The 24,138-nt window shown below is 38.7% G+C and overlaps 2 protein-coding genes across 3 annotated transcripts in view; one reads left to right on the top strand and one right to left on the bottom strand.

Moving 5' to 3' along the window:
- POLR2B (RNA polymerase II subunit B) overlaps positions 1 to 21,423 on the top strand; it is a 41,432-nt gene extending 20,009 nt beyond the window's left edge. For both annotated transcript variants that reach the window (XM_015068530.3, XM_015068531.3), the window contains exons 12-26: positions 39 to 182; positions 412 to 551; positions 654 to 765; positions 2,876 to 3,030; positions 4,132 to 4,330; positions 4,654 to 4,822; positions 12,179 to 12,275; positions 13,262 to 13,356; positions 14,600 to 14,850; positions 14,943 to 15,032; positions 15,270 to 15,377; positions 16,463 to 16,576; positions 16,963 to 17,123; positions 20,538 to 20,733; positions 21,173 to 21,423. In XM_015068530.3, coding sequence (XP_014924016.2) covers positions 39 to 182; positions 412 to 551; positions 654 to 765; positions 2,876 to 3,030; positions 4,132 to 4,330; positions 4,654 to 4,822; positions 12,179 to 12,275; positions 13,262 to 13,356; positions 14,600 to 14,850; positions 14,943 to 15,032; positions 15,270 to 15,377; positions 16,463 to 16,576; positions 16,963 to 17,123; positions 20,538 to 20,733; positions 21,173 to 21,262 — 2,121 coding nt within the window. In that variant the 3' untranslated portion in view covers positions 21,263 to 21,423. The remainder of the gene's footprint in view (positions 1 to 38; positions 183 to 411; positions 552 to 653; positions 766 to 2,875; positions 3,031 to 4,131; positions 4,331 to 4,653; positions 4,823 to 12,178; positions 12,276 to 13,261; positions 13,357 to 14,599; positions 14,851 to 14,942; positions 15,033 to 15,269; positions 15,378 to 16,462; positions 16,577 to 16,962; positions 17,124 to 20,537; positions 20,734 to 21,172) is intronic.
- Positions 21,343 to 24,138, bottom strand: part of IGFBP7 (insulin like growth factor binding protein 7) — a 73,274-nt gene continuing 70,478 nt past the window's right edge. The window contains exons 3-5 of the mRNA XM_027057374.2: positions 23,491 to 23,607; positions 22,637 to 22,763; positions 21,343 to 21,626 (exon numbers count right to left, since the gene is read on the bottom strand). Of these exons, the coding sequence (XP_026913175.1) occupies positions 21,607 to 21,626; positions 22,637 to 22,763; positions 23,491 to 23,607 (264 nt within the window). The 3' untranslated portion in view covers positions 21,343 to 21,606. The remainder of the gene's footprint in view (positions 21,627 to 22,636; positions 22,764 to 23,490; positions 23,608 to 24,138) is intronic.

Raw genomic sequence — 24,138 nt, 5'->3', positions numbered from 1 at the left:
AAATGCCCAAACTACAAAGATTTGATATTGTTTTCTAGGTGTTAAACCGCCTGACATTTGCATCTACTCTTTCTCACCTGCGTCGTTTAAATTCTCCTATTGGTAGAGATGGCAAGCTAGCAAAACCAAGACAATTGCATAATACATTGTGGGGAATGGTGTGTCCTGCTGAGACCCCAGAGGTAATACATTAGAATTTACGTTCAGGACAAAAAGTCTACCGATAATTATGTAGGGTATATAATTACTTTTAGAAGTAAGTAATTTGTTGTGCGGTTTTAGAATTAATGTTTTATTTATGATTTTGTTCTTAGAGTAAATCCTGAAATCACATTGAAGGAAAAATGTTTATGGAAAGGAATTTTGATAGGTATGTTAAATCCATATGAATAATACTTTGTTTATTCGTAGGGCCATGCTGTAGGACTTGTGAAGAATTTAGCCCTGATGGCTTATATTTCAGTTGGATCTCAGCCTTCTCCAATTCTTGAATTTTTAGAAGAATGGAGTATGGAAAATTTAGAAGAAATATCTCCTGCAGCTATTGCTGAGTGCGTATAGACATGATTTCTTCTTTGAAACTATTGTTAATCTTTGGTTATTGCTTAGTATAGAGTTACTAACTGCAAAATGCTTTTGGTTTCACATTTTAGTGCAACCAAGATTTTTGTTAATGGCTGCTGGGTTGGAATACATAAAGATCCTGAACAACTTATGAACACCCTGAGGAAGTTGCGGCGACAGATGGACATCATTGTGTCTGAAGTGAGCCTTTAATTAAGAGTAGATGATTCTACAGGATTTCTAAACAAGGCATAAGACTAGTGACAATTTTCTTTACATTGGCATTTCTTTAACTGCTTTCTCTTGAATTATAGAGTACATTGTCAGAAGTCTAGGTGATTCTTTTTTAAAGTTTATTTTGAGAGAGAGACAGACAGTGTGAGTGGTGGAGGGGCAGAGAGAGAGGGAGAGAGAATCCCAAACAGGTCCCACCCTGTCAGTACAGAGCCTGACGTGGGGCTCAAACCCACGGACTGTGAAACCATGACCCAAGCTGAAATCAAGAGTCGTATGCTTAACTGACTGAGCCACCCAGGTACCGCATAACTATGTTCTTTATTGAGAATTTCCCCCCCAATTTTTGTTTTTTGGAGAGGGGCAGGTGGGGAGGGGCGGAGACAGGGAGTGAGAGAATCTTAAGCAGTGTGGAGCCCAATGAGAGGCTTGAGATCATGACCTGAGTCAAAGTCGAGAGTCGCATGTTCTACTGACTGAGCCAGAAAGTGCCCTGCCTAAAATATCTTTTATAATTTCTGGGAATAGGGGCTCCTGGGTGGCTCAGTCAGTTAAGCATCCAACTTCTGCCCAGGTCATGGTCTCATGGTTCATGAGTTCGAGCCCTACATTGGACATGCTGCTGTCAGCATAGAGCCTGCCTTGGATCCTTTGTCCCCCTCTTTCTGTCCCTCCCCCACTGCACACTGTCTCTCAAAAATAAATAGACATTAAAAAAAATAAAGTATGTTTTCTGGGAATATATTTTCTAGTGCTGCCCAGTAGAAATATCATGTGAGCTACCCATGGATGTAGTAGCCATGTTAAAAAATTAGAAAATGAAAATAATTTTAATAATATATTTTATTTGACCTGTTCTATCCAAAGTACTATAATTTCAACATCTAATTAGTAGTTATGAGAAATTTTGTATCCTTTATTTTTATGTGGTACTTTTTTTTATTGAAGGGTAGTTGATATACAGTATTGCATTAGTTTCAGGTGTATAACATATTGATTTGACAGTTCTATACATTATGCTGTGCTCACCAGAAATGTAGCTACCATCTGTCATGTATAATAGCAATACATGTTATTATAATGCTATTGACTGTGTTCTCTGCACTGTACCACTTATTATCTGTTCATTCTATAACTGGAAGCTTGTACTTCCTACTATTCCCCTTTACCCTTTTTTGCCCATCCTCCCAACTCCTTCCTGTCTGGTAACCACTAGTTTGTTTTCTGTGTTTATGGGTCTGTTTCTGCTTTGTTTATGTGGTACTCTTTGAAATCCACTGTGTAATTTATACACATTGTACACTGCAGCGTCTCTCAGTTCAGAATGGCCATATTTCAAGTGCTTAATAATGACATGTGGCTAATGTCTGCTGTATCGGACAGGTAAATTATAAGCCATTTGTCTGATTAGGTCAGTGTCAGAAGGTGGGCTTGTTTCCGAGAAAGTATGATAGATGCAAAATGATAATGGCTGGTTACTGAAGGGTTGCAGAGTGAAGTCTATGTAATTATCAGGGACAAAATAAATTGCTATCTCTAGTGTTGGTGATGACACACATATATTTTCTTCATTTTGCTTTATCTTGCATGACAGTATTGCCAGATATTCAGCTTTATAATTACCAAGGTTAAATAATTATTCTTTATAAAGTTTTAAATTATACTTAGGTTTTTAGTATATCGAACAATGATAAACTAAGATTTGTCCATTTTTTTTAAAAGGTTTATTTATTTTGAGAGAGCATGCACATGCATGCAAGCAGGTGAGGAGTAGAGAGAGGGGGAGAGAGGATCCCAAGCAGGCTTAGTGCTGACAGCGCAGAGCCTGATGTGGGGCTGGAACTCAGGAACCATGAGATCGTGACTTGAGCCAAAATTAGGAGTTGGATACTTAACCGACTGAGCCACCCAGCTGCTGCAAGATTTGTCCATTTAAAAAAAAAAAAAAAAAGATTTGTCCATTTTATTTGATAATCGTTTGCTCCAGAAATTTACTAGGAACTTTATTATATTTTTAGCTAAGTCTTAATGATACAGAGAAAAAGCTCATGAGACTGTTTTGTCTTTTTACATATAGGTTTCTATGATCAGAGATATTCGAGAGCGGGAGATTCGGATCTATACCGATGCAGGACGTATTTGTAGGCCACTTCTGATTGTAGAAAAACAAAAACTACTTCTAAAGAAGAGACATATTGATCAATTGAAAGAGAGAGAATATAACAACTACAGGTAAGAACATGCATGAGGAAAAAATTGAGATATAATTCGTATGCCATATAGTCCAGTGGTTTTTAGTATATTCCTGATTGTGCAACTATCACCACTAATTCCAGAATATTTCATTGTCCCAAAAAGGCACTTTGTACAGTCACGTTTGTTTTTCTTAATTTTTATTATCAAGTAAAGAACTTGTAGCGTTTTGTTAAAGCATTAAAGTCTTTGTAACATGTTGAAGTCTGATAAGAAATAACTTACATAATAGAAATTGTATAGCATGTAATAGGAATAATATGATAGCAAATAAATTTAATAAAAAGATGAATCTGCTTTAAAATTTATTTTTAAAAATATTTGAATGTATATTTTTGTAAAAAAAGTCAAACAATGTGTATAATAAAAATAGATAAAAGCCCCTAATCCATACTTTCCTCTTAAAAAGTAACCCATACCCATACACCCATGTATTAGAACAAACCAAGACAAACTAATAGTGATATAGGATCATACTTTGTGTGTGTTGTTTATAGTAACTTGCTTTTTTTCACTATTAACAGTAATATACGTATTTTGGAACTCTTTCTGTATCTGTACATGTAGATAAAAGAATACCCTTTTTTTGCTTGTTTGTTTATATTTTAGAGCAGGGCGGGGGGGGTGCTGGGGGAGGGGCGCGAGGAACAGAGGATCTGAAGCTGGCTCTGTGCTGGTAGTAGAGAGCCCACTGTGGGGCTCCAACTCAAACTGTGAGATCATGACTTGGGCCAAAGTCGGATGCTTAAGTAACTGAGCCACCACCTAGGTGCCCTGTATAGGAATGCTCTTCATTAAGCAGGAAGCTTAGTTAAAATGCTTCAGTAGATAAGGAAATAAAGTGAATACTTCTTTTTCTTTTAAGGTTTATTTTATTTTTATTTTTTTAGAGAGAGTGTGAGCAGGGTAGAGGGGCAAAGGGAGAGAGAGAATGAATCCTAAGCAGGCTCCACACTTAGCACAGAGCCAGATGCAGGGTTTGATCCCATGACTCTGGGATCATGACCTGAGGTGAAATTGAGTTGGACACTCAACTGACTGAGCCAACCAGGCACTCCAAAGTGAATTCCTCTTTTTTAGTTGGCAGGATCTTGTGGCCAGTGGGGTAGTAGAATATATTGATACTCTGGAAGAAGAAACAGTGATGCTTGCAATGACTCCAGATGATTTACAGGAGAAAGAAGTAGCTTATTGTTCCACATATACACACTGCGAGATTCATCCATCGATGATTCTTGGTGTCTGTGCATCTATTATTCCCTTTCCTGATCATAACCAGGTTGGTAGCAGTTTTTTTAACTTCTGGTTTTTTGAGGTATTGGGGGAAGAAGAATAATACAACTTAGAGATTAATCTGTAGTTTTTTGTAAAGAAAAGTGTGTTGATGAAAAGGCTGTGAACTCATATGGAATCAGCATTTAATATGCTTTTTTTTGTTTGTTTCACTGTTAGCTATAATTATTCCAAATGGTTATGACTTCTCTTTCAGAAAAAAACATGACTTTTACCAGCCATATTTCTGATTTGTGTAGTACCCTGTAGAATCTGTTGCTTTAGAGGCATTAAATTTTCATTGATTCTGCTTTTCATTTCTACCTTTAGTCCCCTAGAAACACATACCAGTCTGCTATGGGTAAGCAGGCTATGGGAGTTTATATCACCAACTTCCATGTTCGTATGGATACACTGGCCCATGTTCTGTATTATCCTCAAAAACCACTTGTGACTACACGGTCTATGGAATATCTACGATTTAGAGAGCTGCCAGCAGGTATGTTCAGTTTTGTTTTTCAGTTTTTTTTAAATTTTTTTTTTACAAAAAAAAATTTTTTTAATGTTTATTTTTGAGAGAGAGTGAGAGAAAGTGCATGAGGGGGAGGGGCAGGGGCGGGGGGGGGGGGGTCAGTCACAGAATCTGAAGCAAGCTCCAGGCTCCGAGAGGTCAGCACAGAGCCTGACGTGGGCTGGGATTTACGAGTCGTATGAGATCATGACCTGAGCCGAAGTAGGATGTGTAACCTACTGAGCCACCTAGGCGCCACTCTTCTTTACCTTTTAAGATCCCTGTCATGCTTAAGTACTTTGAGTGCTTGGGAGGGTGAATAAAATAACTTATGACACAACCTCTTTTATCTCAAAATTTATAATGTGGTGGGAAACTTGAACACAAATAATAAAAGATAGATATGTGGAAAGTGTTACGATGAGGTACAGAATCCTTTGAAAGCACAGAGTGAAGGAAATGATTGATACCTGTTGGAAATCTGGAGCCAGTTTCATGGGGGAGGTGGCATTTTAGAGTAGCGTATAGTTTGACAAAAGGGTATTTGAGAGGTGGGTTGAGGAAGGGCTTAGATGCATGAATGTATGAGATACGGAACAGTTAGTAGTCATGGCACTTTAGTATAACTGAAGTGTAAATGTATGGGAGTGAACTTTGGTCTCATAGTGTAGAGAGCAGGTTGAATTTTGAGAATGAAGACCCATCCAGCCTTTTGGAACAAGGAGGTAATACAATTTGGGATTTATTTTGAGGGTTGGGGGTGGTGTGCCTGGGTGGCTCGGTTAAGCATCTGATTCTTGATCTCAGCTCAGGTCTTGATCTCAGGGTTGTGAGTTCAGACCCCACATTGGCTCCACCATGGGCATGGAGCTTACTTAAAAAGAAAAAAAAAATTTAGGAATATCATTCCGGCAGTTGATACAGATTACAATGAGATATGGTATTGGAAGAAGATAATTTAGAGGTTTTTGCAGTGGTCTGAGAATTGGTAAGGTCCTTAAGAAATGAAGAAGAGTAGGAGATGAGATGCCTAATGGAATACCCTTGATGGGACTTGGAAATATTATTGGACATATTGTTGGTGTTCGTGGCTTGGGTGATAAAGAAGAGAGGAGTACTATTAATAAGGTTGGAAGCCCATTAGAAGATGTTTTAGAGGTAAGATAGTAAGTTCAGTTTTCAGCATGTTGATTTTGAGTTGCTGCTATAACGTGTAAGAAAAGATTTTCCAACAGTGAGTCGCAAATATGATTTGAAAGAAGCTCAGATCTGGAGCTGTGAAGTTTTTTATGTATTAGTGGTAATTATAGATTATGATGAAATTGCTAAAGGGAAATTCAGAGTGAAAATAAAGTCAGAGACAGCTTTAGGCACCAGGAAAAGAATCAGAAGAGATTTGAGATGTAGCTGCTGCTAAAGAGAATCAGGAGTTAGCAGGAGATTTTTTGTTTTGAAGTTTATTAATTTATTTTGAGAGAATGTGAACAGGGTAGGGGCAGAGAGAGAGGGAGAGAGAGAATCCCAAGTAGGCTCTGGGCTGTGAGCGTGGAGCCTGACATGGGGCTCGATCCTATAAACTGTGAGATCATGACCTGAGCTGAAATCAAGAGTTGAGCTACTCAGGTGCCGCTGCAAGAGGAGCATCCTAAGGAGACTGGACAGCCGGCAAAATGGTGCAGAGAAGTCTAAAGGGCAGAAGAGTGTTGAATATTAAAGGAGACAGCATAATTCTTTGGCATAATTGTTTTCTTACCTTATTATTAACAGGGTTTTGGCTTTAATTGTGGGTAACGTTATTTAGTGGAGTTTGCTTTGCAAGTAGTGGCCTTAAATTATTAACTATACTAGGGGTTTAGCATTTTGATAGCAAATTCTTACAGGTAAGAATGATTTATTTTCAAAGTCTTCCACAAGGGGTTACTCTTGTCTAGGAAAACAATCTGTTAGGTTGTCTGCAAGTATGCTCGTATCTTTGGGGTATGCTTGTAGTGTTGTGCTTTCTTCAACATTTACATGATGATTTCTTTATGGCTAGAGAAGAAAAATAGGTAAGGGATTGGAGTTGAAATGTTCTTTTGGTACTGGTATGAAGTGGTGAAGGCATGGGACTACAAGCCTTTCATTTTTTTTTGTTTTCTTTTAATGTTTATTTTTGAGAGAGAGACAGAGTATGAGCGGGGGAGGGGCAGAGAAACACAGAGTCCAAAGCAGGCTCCAGGCTCTGAGCTGTCAACACAGAGCCTGATGCAGGGCTTGAGCTCATGAAACACGAGAGCATGACCTAAGCTGAAGTCAGATGGCTAACTGACTGAGCCACCCAGGTGCCCCGGGACTACATGCCTTTCAATTCTGTTATTGCTTCATGCCTTAATCACATCTATTCTAAAAGCTAAATTTCGCCTGATCTCTCAAACTTGCCCATATAGATAACGGCTGTAGGATGGAGGGAGCTGCCTCTTGGGCTCTAGTTGATACAGTGTATGTGGGTGATCCGGGGATTGTTACAGAGGCAGAAAGTCTCACAAGGACCAAGACAGTTGAGAATCATAGACTATATCACCTGGAAAAAGAAAGGGGCATAGGTGGGCTCACCAAAATATGAGGACATGCTGAGGAAGTCTTGCCTATTTCATGTTTCATAGATGTCATATATGTCCTACTACTGGCTTCCTCTGTAGTAGGATCATATCACATCTCCCAAGATCCTGAGATTTCTGCAAATTCTCCAGTTTTTAAACCCTCCTCTGCCTTCAGGAACCTGCATCTTTATGTATTTTCCTTATGTTATGCTTCTTGATTATGTTTGAGACTTTGAATTCTTCCAGTTCTCCCAAAGAATCCACACAAAAGGATGGTGACCATGTGGGTGCTACTAAAGATTTCATAGGGGAATCATGTAGATTTCAGGAGGATTATTTGACTTTTCTGAAGACCTTGCCTGCTAATGGGGTTTTATCCACTGTCAACTTCCTTGACACTGCCCTTTCCTTGGAGAATTTCATACTCCTTTCGTCCCAAGCAGAACGTTTTAGCTTTTTCTGCTCCAAATTTATTTTTTTATTTTTATTTATATATTTTTAAATGTTTATTATTTTTGAGAGAGAGAGACAAGACAGAGCATGCGCAGGGGAGGGGCAGAGAGAGGGAGACACAGAATCCGAAGCAGGCTCCAGGCTCTGAGCTGTCAGCACAGAGCCTGACACGGGGCTCAAACTCACGAACCGTGAGATCATGACCTTAGCCGGCCAAAATCAACAGATACTTAACTGACTGAGCCCCCCAGGCACCCCTGCTCCAAATTTAAATACACAAACCCGTCAAGGTTCTCAGAAGAACAAATACCTTCTTATTAGAATGATTCTTCTTCCTTAGAGAGCAAAGTTATATTTAGCACAAAGTGTTTAGTGTTAACTTTTAAAAAAATTTTATTTTTAATTTTATTTTTTTGTTTAAGTGTTTATTTATTTTTGAGAGAGAGAGAGAGAGTGGGAGACACAGAATCCAAAGCAGGCTCTAGGCTCTGAGCTGTCAGCACAGAGCCCAATTTGGGGCTCGAACTCACAAATTATGAGATCATGATCTGAGCCGAAGTTGGACACCCAAGTGACTCAGCCACCCAGATGCCCCTAAAATTTACTTATTTTTGAGAGAGTGCAAGACAGAGCACGAGTGGGGGGGGGGGGGCAGAGAGAGAGGGAGATTGAGAATCACAAGCAGGCTCTGCACCACCAGTACAAAGCCCAACATGGGGCTGGATCTCACAAACCGTGAAATTGTGTGACCTGAGCCAAAATCAACTTAGATGCTTAAGCAACTGAGCCACCTGGCGGCCCCAGTGTTAATCTTTTAAACAGGGCTTTATCTTAAAAAAAAATTTTTTTTTTTAATGTTTTATTTATCTTTGAGACAGAGACAGAGCATGAGCAGGGGAGGGGCAGAGAGAGAGAGGGAGACACAGAATCCGAAGCAGGCTCCAGGCTCTGAGCTGTCAGCACAGAGCCCAACGCGGGGCTCGAACTCACAAAACGCAAGATCATGACCTTAGCCGACGTCAGATGCTTAACCAACTGAGCCACCCAGGTGCCCCAGGGCTTTATGTTTTAAACAGGGCTTGCAACCTCAGATTCCTACAGCATTAGGCAGGATTGGTGAGTAAGTAAGTTAAAGGTTTGCCTGTCCACTGGGGTTAGCCCGTAGCTTCAGCTGTGGCTGTGATGTATATAAGTGGACCCAGTGATGCCCGATCTGATATTTCAAAAAACGTTTGAAATCTAAGCTTTTGAATTTACTTTTCAAAGCGTTAGGAATGGATTCAAGTTAAACACAAAACTCCGGAATCTGCTACCTTGGGCCAGGCGTGTTTAAGATAGCCAGCAGAAAGCTTTCTGTGGCATAGAAGCCAGAGCTTTTAAGGGGCAAATGTTGTTATTAGGGAGGAGGGCCTGCCCTTTGCATGCATCTCTCTCTCTCTAAATCTGTTTGTGCCTTCGGTTGGGAATTACTGGGAATGAGAGACTTGGAGGAGAGGAGTGTGTCTTCAGTGTCCCAGACCCAGACCAGTAGCACCACCACCTCTTACGCTGCATCCTCCTTGTTAAAACTGCACCCCTGGCTGTATGCATAAAGGAGTAAATGAATGGTGTGCCTTCTCATGAGGGGTGGGTTGCTTTTTGAAAGTTGAATTTAGCTTTAGGGAAGCAAATATAAACATTTGATTCAGAATTCAGATAACCAGAACATTGAGTTATCCAGATTTAGTTGCTTTGTATTCTGTAGTCATAGTCTTTTACTCCACATTTGAAATATTTAAATCAAGATATGTTAACTATAGCTTTAGAGTTGAATGTATTTTAATTTTTGGAAAATCTGATTCACATATATGTGCATTATGTTCATTGAAACTCCACCCACATTCAGCAGTCATTTCTTAGATTTCAGTCCTACTAGTTCATAGGGTGTTTTAAACTTTTGTCTTTTTAAGTACTTGTTATTTTCTTTACAGTCTAATCAAAAGTAGTTTGGGCAGCAGCAACTAAGAATAAGATTGTGGTGTGGAAGGTGGCTCCCGTTTTTGTTAGTATAGGGAAAGCAGAATGGTACTAGGTTCAAACTGCAAATCAGGAGACAAGGAGCTGGGACTTGAGTCTGTTGTTTACTAACTTTGGGAGCATGGATAAGTCATTTAAATAGTTCTTTCTGATAATGATGAGAATAGTAGTACCTCATTTATGGCACAGGGTTGCTGTGAAAATTGTGAAACTTGGTTTAGAGAAGCACTTTGTAAATTAGTGCTTAATTTACAAAAAATTTATTTTTGAGAGAGAGTGTAAGTGGAGGAGGGGCAGAGAGAGGGAGACATAGAATCTGAAGCAGGCTCTAGGCTCTGGCCTGTCAGCACAGAGCCTGACACAGGGCTTGAACCCACGAATGGAGAGATCATGACCTTAGCCAAAGTTTCACGCTTAACCGACTGAGCTACTCAGGCTTCCCAGGGATGCACTTTATAAATATGAGGTGACTTGTATGTGTAATCACCAATTATAAGATGGGTACATTGAGAATGACTACCTCTTTTTTTTTTTTTTTTAATTTTTTAATGTTTATTTATTTTTGAGAGAGAGTGCAAGCAGGGGAGGAGCAGAGAGAGAGAGGGAGACACAGAATCTGAAGCAGGCTCCAGGCTCTGAGCTATCAGCACAGAGCCTGATGTGGGGCTCGAACCCACAAACCGTAAGATCATGACCTGAGCCGAAGACAGACGCTTAACTGAATGAGACACCCAGGCGCCCATGACTACCCCTTTTTTAAAGTTTGTTTATTTTGAAAGAGCATGAGCAGGGGAGGGGCACAGAGAGGATTCTAAGGAGTGCTGTTAGCATGGAGCCCAACGTGGGGCTTGAAGCCATGAACAATGAGAGCATTATTTGAGCCGAAATCAAGGGTCTGATGCCTGACTGAGCCACCCAGATGCCCCAGGTTTTGCTATTTTATTCATTAAGCCTTCAGAGTAGTTGCCTCATTTATTGCTATCCCAGGGGAAGTAGACTTTGACAGGTACTGCCGTGAAAAACATTTGTGGCAAATATGGTTACATAAAATTGCTTTAAAAGAAAGGGTCAGTGACTAGCCTCATCGCTTCCTTCGGTCCCATATCATTTCTGTTGTTCAGAAATACTACACTACTAATGGGCATAATTGTGAAGTGGTAAAGGCCCTTTCTAAACTAGAAATACAGTCTGCTGGATTGCAGAGAGGTTGTCGTGGAGGTGGATCTGGCAACTTTTTAGGTGGTGGGGGAAACTTTGGAGCTAGTGGTGACTTTGGCCATGGTGGAAACTTTGGTGGAAGAAGAGGTTCTGGTGGTGGAGATGATGGCAGCAGAGTTAGTTATTAAAGAGGTGAGGGTGACAACTATGACAGTGGTCCTGGTTATAGTCGTGGAGGAGGTTCTGGTGTTGGTGGACCAGGATATGGAAACCAAGGAGGTGGATGTTGTGGTGGTGGTGGTGTTGATGGTTACGATGAAAGAGGAAATTTCAGAGGTGGTAAATGTGGTGGTGGGAACTATAATGGTTTTGGAAATAGCAGTGGGCCACAGAAGTAAAATTATGGACCCACGAAACAGGGCAGTTTCAGTGGCATAAGCTTGGGCAGTCCCTGTGGTGGTGGTTATGGATCTAGTGGTGGAAGTAAATGATGTGGTAGCAGAGAGTTATAAAAAAAAAAAAACTCAGAAGAAAAGGGCTACAGTTCGTAGCAGGAGAGAGAGCAAGGAGTTACCAGGAAAGCTACAGGTTACTTTGAGATATTTGTCCCAAATGCATTAGAGGAACTGCCACAGAAGGATCTGCCACAGAAGGATCAATGATCCAGAGTGAGAAAAGTTACTACAGCTTAAACGGGAAACTTTTCTTATTTAGGACTGTCCTAGCCACAGTTTGCAAAAAGTGCAGCTATTGCTTAATGCAGGGTAGTGTCAATTAGATGTACATTCCCACCCCGACTCCCTCTATTTTTAAAGATTTTATTTTTAAGTAATCTCTACACCCATTGTGGGGCTCGAACTCATGACCCTGAGATCAAGAGTCGCATGCTCTACTGATTGAGCCAGCCAGGCATCCCTGGATGTACATTTCTGAGGTCTTTTATCTGTTGTAGCTTTGTCTTTGTTGTTGTTGTTTTCTTTTTTTCTTTACGTCTGGTGTATTGCCCTATAAATTGTGGTAGTGGTACCAGGAATAAAAAATTAAGGAATTTTTTAACTTTTCAAAAAAAAAATAAAAGGAATAATTTTTCTTTGCTTCCTATATGATACTTAAATGTATGCTTTTACATGCACTACAGGTATCAACTCCATTGTGGCGATAGCATCTTACACTGGATATAATCAAGAAGACTCTGTTATCATGAATCGTTCAGCTGTAGACAGAGGCTTTTTCAGGTCAGCTATTTACAACAGTTGTCAAAACATTAATATTTTAATCAAAAAAAGTTTTTTAAAAACAAGTTTGGCTTATGTATCCAAACTTTTTGGTGGTTTTGAAGATCAGGCTAGAAGAGATTTTGATCTGACTGGACAGCAGAGAAATTTTTCTGTTAAGATATTTAATCTTTTGCCTCAATTCACGATGCTTTGTGGATATTTGGCAGACACATACTGTTGTGTGGATGCCTATATATAGTGTGAAATCATTGCCTGACTCCAGAAAACAGGAGGCCTGGTTGATGGTCATGAGTGACTGAAGACACTATTTCTTGTGTCTCAGGATTTTCAGATGTTAATATGTTGAGGTCCCCACCTCCCACACTGTTTTTTGGTAAGCAAAGACATCTTTGCATTTAGATAATACAGAAACGTCTAAAGAAATAAAAATAAATCTGTAATCTTAGGATCCATAAATAACTATTAAAATTATAGTGTGTTTTTTTCAATCTTTTTTTTATCATGCTTCAGTTATTTTATTGGCAAATAATCTCAAATGCATGGCATATGAAGATTGGTTAAAAACTGGGAATTTAGAAGATGGATTTTTTTCTGTTTAGTTTTAGAGGATAGCACTAGGATCAGAGGGTAGACGGTAGACATGATAGCCAAATATCATAAACTTCTGACTAGAAATATTGGAGCAGATTCTGTGTGACCATCTCTGAGGGACATTATGGAAGGGATTCTTATTTCAAATAGGAGGTTGGATTTAGTGACCTTTCTCACATATAATCCAGCCATGTTAAGATTATGGGTCAAATGCTACATGTGTGGCCCATGTAACAGCAGTTAGGACTTAACTTTGACCCTTAATACAGTTAACTCTTGTCCTAGATTCATGGTTTAAATTGTCTCCCAAATAACAAGTAAAAATTATTGGTATGTTCTAAGTCCTTTTATAAAAGGAAAGTAGAAATTACCTTTATAACCATGTGTTTTAGGTCTGTTTTCTATCGATCATATAAAGAACAGGAATCTAAAAAAGGATTTGATCAAGAAGAAGTTTTTGAGAAGCCAACCCGTGAAACATGCCAAGGTAAGTGATACTGATGTTTAAATTACGGAATTTTATTTATTTATTTTTAAAATTTTATTCTTTTTTTAATGTTTATTTATTTTTGAGAGAGGGAGAGACAGTGGGAGTGGGGGAAGGAACAGAGAGAGGGAGACACAGAATCCGAAGCAGGCTTCAGGGTCTGAGCTGTCAACACAAAGCCCAGTGTGGGGCTTGGACTCACAAACTGTGAGATGATGACCTGAGCCAAAGTTGGACACTTAACTGACTGAGCCACCCAGGCGCCCCTAAATTATGGAATTTAAAGTTAGTTAACTTTACCATTGCTTTCCTGAATAATTTTTCTTCTCCCTCCCCCCAACCTCCCACCACATGAGAATATGTTTTCGTGTTATTCTTAGAACTCTTATATAAGAAAATATGTGTGTTTGCTAAAAGTCTTTGCATGTAAGAGCTGGCTTGTTATAGTTCTTCCATCCTGGTAGATCCTGCATTGAAGAGGGTATTTAGGAGATTAGAAGGTCATATAATTTCATATAATACGCCACAGCCCCGTTCTTACTTGTACTGTGAACTGTCCGTCAGTTTATGTGTTTGCATGGGAACTCCCTCTCCTCTCCACATTGTAGTGTGACTACATTTGTGTAATCACAATATTTGTGTACATTTAACAGACAAATGAGAGGACACCTAGCACTTTTTTTTTGTTTCTTCTAGAAAACAAACTTATTTTCTAGTTATTTTCACAGATACTTAAAAACTGTATGCAGTGGAATGGATGGGATGTCCCAGGGAAATGGGGCATCTCTGCCACAGTTTTGACTTCTAATGGTATTGTGTGAAGTAAAATGTGTTATATTTTTTAAATCATCTATTCCATTCCTGTGGGTGGTTCTGTGTAGTAATGAATTGATGTCCATCGAAGTTAAGATTTCCACAAGATGAAATTAAAAGTTTCTGTGGGAGGATGTGTGTTAGAGGCATAGTCTTTTCTCCTTGATATTCCTTTTCATGTAAAAAAGAGATCAGAACATGGCAACACCCTTATCCAAAGTCACCCAGCAAATAGTCTGATTTTCCAGTGCTCAGTCCAGTGCTTTTTTTTAAAAAATTCATGGTGTTAAAGATTCCTGTGAACTTCCCTCTGACTTGGAAATGATTTATGTATTTGCTTTTTAATCTTTTAGAGGGATTATGTGACATTGTAAATACTTTTCTATATAGTAGTACCATTTCAGAAAATTCCTTGTCTGTTTCTTCATAGGTATGAGGCATGCCATTTATGACAAGCTGGATGATGATGGTTTGATAGCTCCTGGAGTCCGTGTGTCAGGAGATGATGTTATTATAGGCAAAACAGTCACCTTGCCTGAAAATGAAGATGAATTGGAGGGCACTAATCGACGCTATACCAAGAGAGATTGTAGCACATTTCTTAGAACTAGTGAGACGGGAATTGTGGATCAGGTTATGGTAACTCTCAATCAGGAAGGATATAAGTTTTGTAAAATAAGGGTGAGTATAGCTTTGTCATATTTGTATGTTTATGAAGAGCTGTTTATAAAAAGTAAACCAGTTTGAACTAACCTCTTTTTGTATGAATTCAGGTCCGCTCTGTTAGAATTCCACAGATTGGAGACAAATTTGCTAGTCGACATGGTCAAAAGGGTACTTGTGGTATTCAGTATAGACAAGAGGTGTGTGTCTTTTATCTCCCTCACCCCCACCCAAAGTTCTGTTTAACATTTTATTAAAATTTGCTTTAATTTAAAAGTACAAAGGTGATAAAGGCTTGACTTTTTAGTGTTGAATAAGTATATGAAGATACCATGTTGAGCACAATTGTGGACGTAGAAAACTTCAAGGGTGGGGGCCAGTTCTAGTTTTGTAGCTAAGAGAGTTAAGTTTGTCTCCTTTTAAAAATCCCTTTATAGGATATGCCTTTCACCTGTGAAGGTATCACCCCTGATATCATCATAAATCCCCATGCCATCCCCTCTCGTATGACTATTGGTCACTTGATTGAATGTCTTCAAGGGAAGGTAAGAGATTTTCTTTAAAAATATATACTCCAAACTAATGTTTCTTCCAAAATGATGATATGTGATTTCTGTCATATTTGAGTTTGGGGTTCTTTGTTGGAAAAAGCTAGTATGATACTCATTTTCCTGCTTTTAAATTGGTTATGATTTTTTCCCCCTGGCAAAAATTTGTGAAGTTTTGGTTATGTCAGAATTTTTGTAAAATTTACTACATCCAGCCTCTACATACATACATGGTTATTCTTTAGACTGGTTCTTTTCTATAGATGAAGAGTTAATTCATTGGTGGTTAGTTCAGTATGCACTTAATAATTTTATAGCTATATTACTAGCTATAAAGTTTTCTAATTTTAAGTATCTTGTTAAGGTGGAATGGCTAACCCTAACCCTAACCCTAACATGCGTGACTTGGTTTTAGGGCATTAAAATGTCATTTTCTTGGAGCCATAGGTGGGAGTCTCATTCTTTTTGTGTCTGGTCTCAGGGATAGCTTCCTATTTTTTTTTTTTTAATGTTTATTTTTGAGAGAGACAGAGACAGAATGTGAGTCTTTTTGTGTCTGGTCTCAGGGATAGCTTCCTTTTTTTTTTTTTTTTTTTTTTTTTTAATGTTTATTATTTTTTTTTTAATGTTTATTTTTGAGAGAGACAGAGACAGAATGTGAGTGGGTCAGGGGCAGAGAGAGAGGGAGACACAGAAGCAGAAGCAGGCTCCAGGCTGTGAGCTGTCAGCACAGAGCCCTACGCGGGGCTCGAACTCACAAGCTGTGATATCATGACCTGAGCCGAAGTCGGATGCTCAACCGACTGAGCCACCCAGGCGCCCCTGATAGCTTCCTTTTTGAAGGCTTATAATGGAATTAGTTTAATCTTTTTGGTAGATTAGTTTGTTATAAATACTATTTCATGTAAGATATTAATAAAATGAAACTTATAGTATTACAGCTTTATGTAACATAGATTTTTAAGTTCAAAATCTTACCTGTATAGAAAGGATTTAAATTGAATATATTTTTATTAATGAAAGTCTCCTTCTAAGAGGAGACTAAAGGATGCAGCCTTTTAAATACTTTTTTTTTTTTAAAGGTATCAGCTAACAAAGGTGAAATTGGTGATGCCACTCCATTTAATGATGCTGTTAATGTGCAGAAGATTTCTAATCTATTATCTGATTATGGCTACCATCTCAGAGGAAATGAGGTACGTTTGCTCTTTAGTAGTTATGTCTGTGCTGTTTTGTATGTGTGTACTTTCATTCTTAAAAAAGATCAACCCTTTTATTGAAGTATGACACATACTTTATATACACAAATCATTAATGTGCAGCTTGATGAATTTATTTTACACAAAGTGAACACACCTTGTGTGACTGGCACCCAGATCTCGAAAAGAAAATTACCAGTACCCTTTTAGTCCTAGATACCCCCTCATGTCTCCTTCCAGTTTCTACTACCTTCCCACCCAACCCCAAGGTAAACATTCTCTTGACTTACTAGTTTTGTCTTTTGATTTTTGTATAAATGAAATCATACAGTATGTGCATGTATATTTAGTATTTTAAGTCTGTACTCCAAAATTTGTTTCAGGTCCTGTACAATGGGTTCACTGGTCGAAAAATCACATCACAAATTTTTATTGGTCCTACATATTACCAGCGTTTGAAGCATATGGTGGATGATAAGATTCATTCTCGTGCCAGGGGACCTATTCAGATCCTTAATAGACAGCCCATGGAGGGTAGATCTCGGTAAGAGAGCTGCATCACCATCATTGTTATTATTTATTTATTAAAAAAAAATGTTTATTTTTAAGAGTGGGGTTGGGGGGAGAGAGACAGAGAGGGGGGTTGGGACAGAGAGACCGTGAACCCCAAGCAGGCCTTGTATGAGGGGCTTGAACTGGTGAATGGTGAGATCATGACCTGATCCAAAATCAAGAGTCAAATGCTTAACCAACTGAGCCACCCAGGCTCTCCCATCGTTATTATTTTTAAAAAAATTATTTTGAGAGAGACAGAGAGTGCAAGTTGGGGAGGGGCAGAGAGAGGGAGAATCTCAAGCAGGCTCCGCACTGTCAGGGCAGAGCCCGCACTGTCAGCGCAGAGCCAGATGCAGGGCTTGAGTATTAATTAGCCTTTTTAAATGAAAACTGTCACTTACAAAAATAGACACAATGGTATAATGAAACCCCCATGTGCCTGTGTCTCCACTTCCATAATTAACAGTGGGATTTGTTACGTTCATCTCCCCATTCCTACCAACTCCTGATTATTTTTAAGCAAAGTCCAGATACCAATTTTTTCTGTAAATGTAGTTTAGCATAGATTTACAAAAGAGTGGTTCTCAAATTTCTTGGTTCCAGGACCTCAAAGAACTTTTAAGTTGTATTTATTGATGTTAATCATGTTAGAAGTTAAAACTAAGACTTAGAATATTAATTTATTAAAAAATAACACTAATAAGCCCACTACATATTAACAGATAACATTTAAAATTTTTTTAATTTTTTAAGTATTTGAGAGAAAGAGCCATTCACATTTGCACATGTGCATGTAGGGGAAGGGCAGAGAGAGGCAGAGAGAATCCTAAGCAGGTTTCATGCTGTTAGTGCAGAGCCTGACATGAGGCTCAGTCTCATGAACCATGAGCGGATATCAAGGGTCAGATGCTCAACCAATTGAGCCACCCAGGTGCCCCCAACAAATAACGTTTTTAATGGAAAATATATTTTCCAAATAAATTTAGTAATGAGTGACATTGGTTTACCTTTCTGCAAATCTTTTTAATGAGCTGATTTGCTAGAAGACAGCAGGATTCTTCTGTCTGCTTCTGCATTCAGTCCACTGCAGTATTTTATTTTTTATATTTAAGTATACAAGGAAAATCCTACTTCCCATAGATACGTGGTTGGAAAAGGGAGGAATATTTTAATAACATTTTCAGGTGACTTTGGATATTATGTTTTGATGCTACACCAAAATGAAAAGTTGTAGTTTCTTAAAGGCTAGTTGTAATGTAGAAGCCAACTCAGTGAATCTTTTGTATTCATTATATTAAAATCCACTGGCTTGTCTTGCACTTTGAGTGTATCTTTCACACGTGTAATTTTGTAGCACCATAATTGGCTGTTTGGAAAATACTGGCTTATGTTGACATATTTATCCAAAAATAGTTCACATTTGTAGTGGCTTCACCAGTGTTATCAGAAGTCTTTTATTGGGACACTATTAAAGCCATAATGTTGAATAGAGGTTTTCTAAAATTCTAATTTTTGACTGAAAGATCAAAAGCTTAATCATTTTCAACAGGTATTTAAAATTATTTTCCTTTAAGTGATAGGCATATTACTTTGTTCATTTTCCTAAAAATGTCTGCCAAATAGTTGGTGTTCTCAGTGTTGAATTAATATAATTGCTGTCAGCTCTTTTTTCAAGATATACTCCCTTGGGAAAAGTGATTAGTTCAGAATCGTGCAAGTATTTTTCTTCAAGCATCCTCAGTATAGAAGTGCTTTAGAACTTACCATTAGGTCATAGAATATTAAAAATGTGTACTCTCAAAAGTCAAGGTTTAGTAAAACTCTTTAGTTTCATTAATGACATTCTTAAGTAAAACTGGCTTTTCCCTCCTCCCTTCACAGTGCTAGTACGTTTGGTTCCACTGCCTGGACTTGCGTTCAGCAGTTTTACTCTGTTTCTTTTGCGGCCGTCTCAGTGCAAATGTCAACACAGTGAAAGAAGTAAATATGCTGTATTATAAAAATAGTTTTCACCCTCACTGGGTCCACAGGCCACACCCAGACAACTTCTACTTGAAAAGATTAGAACACTAACCTAATCGCAGTATTTAGTTGACTCTTGAACAACACAGTTTTGAACTGTGCAGGCCTACTTATGCATGGATTTTGATGCAGTACTATAAATACTTTAACATTTTTTTCTTCTAGGTTTATTATAAGAATACATATGTAAAATATGTGCTAATTGTTATTCGTAAGTCTTCCAGTCAGCAGTAGGTTATTAGTAAAGTGTTCGGAGAATCAAAAGTTCTATTTGACTATGATTTTTGACTATGGGGGGGAATCAGTGCCCCATACTCAGGTGTTGTTCAAGGGTCACCTCTACCTCAATATTCAGTGTCCAATGTTCAAATTTACCCGATTGAATAATTTTTAAAAAGGTTTGTTAATTTTAATCAGGAGAGAAGTCCGTGCTTTGCAGTTGATTGATCTAAAAAAAATTTTTTTTTAATGCTTACTTTTGAGAGAGAGAGACACAGAATCCTAAGCAGGCTTCAGTGTCCACGCTGTCAGCCCAGAGCCCGATGTGGGACTCAAACCCACAAACCGTGGGATCATTGACCTGAGCCAAAGTCGGTCACTTAACTGACTGAGCCACCCACGTGCCCCTAAAGCTTTTATTTTTTTAAGTCTATAGATTGTCTTCCAGCTTTTTTTCCTTGCAGTTTATTTGTTGAAGTAATTGGATTATTTGTCCTGGAGTGTTTTCTCACACGCTGGATTTTGCTGATTCCATTCTTGGGCTGTATATTCCTGTTTTTCTTGTAAACTGCTAATTAGATCTTGAGCTTTGATGATATGAAGGGTTGCATTCTTGTGCAGTAATACTGTATAGGTGGTATTGTAGATTTCTAGTATCTGGTTGTCTCTTAGTGATTTTAGCAGTTATTAATGATTGAAGCCCTTAATTTTGTCACTTAATAGTTGGAATAGTTCTGTAGAGAGAAATCTTGTTTCAACTGGTTACCTGGTGACATAGTTCCTAAAGGCATGATAAATGCTTCATTCTTTATCAGTTTTCAAAATAATGAGTTGTCTTTCATCCTCCAAAGTTGACCGATAAATTGTTTTTTTGGTAATATTAGAAAATCATTGGTTTTATGTATTTTGTACATTAGGAGTGTTAGGGAAACTGTCACCATCCACTTTTTGGCCATTTGAACAATGTATTTCATTTTACTTCCATATTGGGGAATCCTGTGATCATTCACCTCTTCTTTCCATTAGTTTTGCCAACATACATTTATCATTTCAGGCTTGATTGCCTGGGAGACTTATTCATGGAGAAACGGATTTGGAAAGTCAAGGTGGTGTTAGTAATAGAAAATAAGTACAAAATAATCTGTTGTTTGTGCCTTAACAGTGATGGTGGCCTGCGTTTTGGAGAAATGGAACGAGATTGTCAGATTGCCCATGGAGCAGCCCAGTTTTTAAGGGAAAGATTGTTTGAGGCATCAGATCCCTATCAGGTTCATGTTTGCAATCTTTGTGGAATAATGGCAATTGCTAACACGAGGACCCATACATATGAATGTCGGGGCTGTCGCAATAAAACTCAGGTGTGTAGACCTTACGGGCGGTTGATACTTTGTCTAGGATATAGCCATGTTGGTCTAATCATCCAGGCAGGTTCAGTGTGGTGGAACAGATGGACATTTTCACAATTTTGATTAATACTTCCATAAGTTTTAAGTGAGAAAAATAGAAAAACCAGTATATCATCTTTTGGAAATGACTTGTACAAGGAATTTTAAACATTTTAAATTAAGGAGTTTTTTAAAAAAAAAAAAACCTTTTGAGAAGTCTGACAGAAAGGCTTGAAATATCAAAGCTGCTCAGGAGAAAACCATGAAAAAGCCAAGGCAGCAGGAGGAATGCTACCAGCCTACTCCCTTATTTATCATCTACACTACCAAGCCCTTACAGTTTTTTCTGGGGTAGGTAAATGGGGTCACTTCAAATATAGTTTTGCTAATTACCTTTTTTTCTCTCCCCCAGATTTCTTTGGTGCGAATGCCTTATGCGTGCAAACTGCTGTTTCAGGAACTTATGTCTATGAGTATTGCGCCTCGAATGATGAGCGTCTAGCTGTTTTAAAGAAGCCTCAAGATGCTTGTAAATACTTGTTTTTACAATATGGCTTAAAACAAAAAACCCAATGTACTGCATTGTGAGAGAAAGCATTTTATTGATTTTAATTACATGCATGCTTTTCTTCTGTAAATAGACAATAAATTTTTGTAGATAGTCTTGATGTGTTAACCTTTATTTTGGATTTTCCTCTATGTAAAACCAGTGAATATAACTAAGCGTTAGTGGGTTGGATGAAAAGAAACTGGTTATTAGGCAAGCACTGGTTATTACAGCAAGTATCCAGGACTGTAGTTATCCAGGACTGCTGTTAGTGATGCAGACTAATATATTCTGCAGGTTTATAGGTCAGCACCTTCACCTATTCGAAAAAAGAAAAAGATGAAAATTAGAAAGTCAACCACATCCATATCTGTAACTAATTTTTAGGTACTTTAGTGTTTTCCATATATGTGAGGATAAAGAACATACAAGTAACTATAAATGATATGGTGGCATGCTCTTTGGAATTTGGGCTGTGATTTTTGTTGTACCGGTCTATGCATAAGAGATGGGCCTTACTATAGAAGTGGAAGAGTTCGTTTCACAAATGAGCAAGTCGAGAGCTAGAGAGGCTTTCATTCAAAATTTCAGGTGGAGGATTAGTGGCAGAGCTGAGCTATCACCTCGCTTTACACATCTTGGCCAAAGAGAATTCTGGCCAAACACATGCTCACTTGATACTTCCCTCCTTCCATACCACAGGTGAGTGATCTGCACGGTGGGACAGATGCTGATAAATTTGTTATTTTTGGTTTAAGAGAAAGCCAGTTCGGACATCAGTCCACTAGAACTATAGAAATGTAAAGTAGCACCACTCTGACGCCACCAGGATATTGATGGTGAAGTGGATAGAGGCAGCTAGAGCTGGGTACTTGTCAGTATACTTCCTCTTCTGGCTTTTTCTTATAAAATCTCAAAGTGAAGAACCAGAATTGCCCACAATCGTTTACTTTTAAATGGAAGTTTAACGTAATAGTCACAACACCAAGGAAAAAATGCCACGTGGATAGAAAGTTAAGGGAAATAGAAGTGATTCCCTTCAAATTTGAGTTTTAACTCTTACATGTAAGATAAGGTGAAGCACCTAAGTCCTAACAGTAGTGTTCCATAGGCATCCAGATGTTGTTTTACAGCCACGTGCTCTACATTTTGGTAGCATGCTTTTGTGGATAACGAACATCCAAATTTCAGTAAGAGCTATGTCTGATGTTTTCATTCTTGGTTCTGTTATTAAACAAAAGCATTAGCCCTTTTTAAAGGGCCTTGGTTCTCTTCTTTTTAAACAAAAGCACGAGTTCTTTTTAAGTGGTTGTAAGATTTGTTACTTACCTTTTCTCACTGGTATTTCATGTAAGGCATCAACCACTGTAATTTTTGCCGATGCTGAAGCCTGTCCTTGGGAATTGGATGCATGGCACTCATATTCTCCAGCATCTTCCTTACTGAGAGGAGATACCTGTGAAGCAGAAAGCATGTTTAGTTCCTCTATGGCAGTCCTCTCTTTTCCCAGTGGCTTCAGCTCATTCTTTCTTAAGATGAATAGTAAAGAGACTGCTAGAAATAGCACCAGTACTGTGCTGGGGGACTGAGCTGCTCTTTGTGTTCTGCTAGGAGGATTCACGCTCTGAGGGCACACCATGGACAACTTCTGATCACCCTGCAGAGGTAAAGAGCTGTCCAACAGGTACACATACTAGTTTGAGGAAGACCTTGACAGAGTAAGTTCTATCTAGCAGTATCACACGTCAAGTAAAGTTAATAATTGATTAATGCTCGGGCCATTTAGTTTCCTGTGAGGATTTTGCTCTGAATTTCTTTCTTTCTTCTTTTTTTTTTAAAGTAAGCTCTAGCCCACCATGGGGCTTGAACTCACAACCCGGAGATCAAGAGTCACATACTCTACTGACTCAGCCAGTCAGGCGCCCCTGCTTTGAATTCTTAAGAGAAAAAAATTAGTTCTCATTTATTTGTTGGTTATTTCCAAAACATTCAAACAACCTCAACTTTTTTTTTTTTTTTCTTTTTAGTTACCTCTGAAAGAGGAATAGCAGGCTCCTAGTAGGGCCATTGCAAAGACGGTGGCAGGGCAAATTCTTTCAGCCCGGGCGGGACATCTGGCACCTTTGCCAGGTTTGCAGTGTCTAATCCTAAGAATGAAATCCTTGCCAGTTCTTTGTACTCACCAGCACCCAGCCAGTGACTTCATGCTTTTCTGGGCCACCCCGTGTCTGAATAGCCAGGTTGTCCCGGTCACCAGGCAAGAGTTCTGTCCTTTGAACTCCATAGTTACCCCTTTTTACCTGCAAAAACAAAAGGAAATACTGTTGGGCTTTCTGCATTGATTTATCAGCTTGGAACATGATCAACATTCTTAGAATTGTACAGGGCATACATCAGACTTTCTAACTGGATTAAATCCAGCAATTTCCATATTACCCTTTCCTTAATACTTACATATAGATCTTCTTTTATTTCCTCCTGTAAGTTTCCCTCTAAGTTTATATTTTTTATTTTTTTTAACATTTATTCATTTTTGAGACACAGAGACAGAGCATGAATGGGGGAAGGTCAGAGAGAGGGAGACACAGAATCTGAAACAGGCTCCAGGCTCTGAGCTGTCAGCACAGAGCCCGACGCGGCGCTCGAACTCACGGACTGCGAGATCATGACCTGAGCCGAAGTCGGACGCCCAACCGACTGAGCCACCCAGGCGCCCCTATATTTTATTTTTCAATGTTTATTTTTGGGGAGAGACAGAGCGTGAGCGGGGGAGGGGCAGAGAGAGAGGGAGACATAGAATCTGAAGCAGGCTCCAGACTCTGAGCTGTCAA

This window comes from Acinonyx jubatus, chromosome B1, assembly GCF_027475565.1.
Source record: "Acinonyx jubatus isolate Ajub_Pintada_27869175 chromosome B1, VMU_Ajub_asm_v1.0, whole genome shotgun sequence".
NCBI lineage: Eukaryota > Metazoa > Chordata > Mammalia > Carnivora > Felidae > Acinonyx > Acinonyx jubatus.
This window is presented reverse-complemented; position numbering and strand designations above follow the sequence as displayed.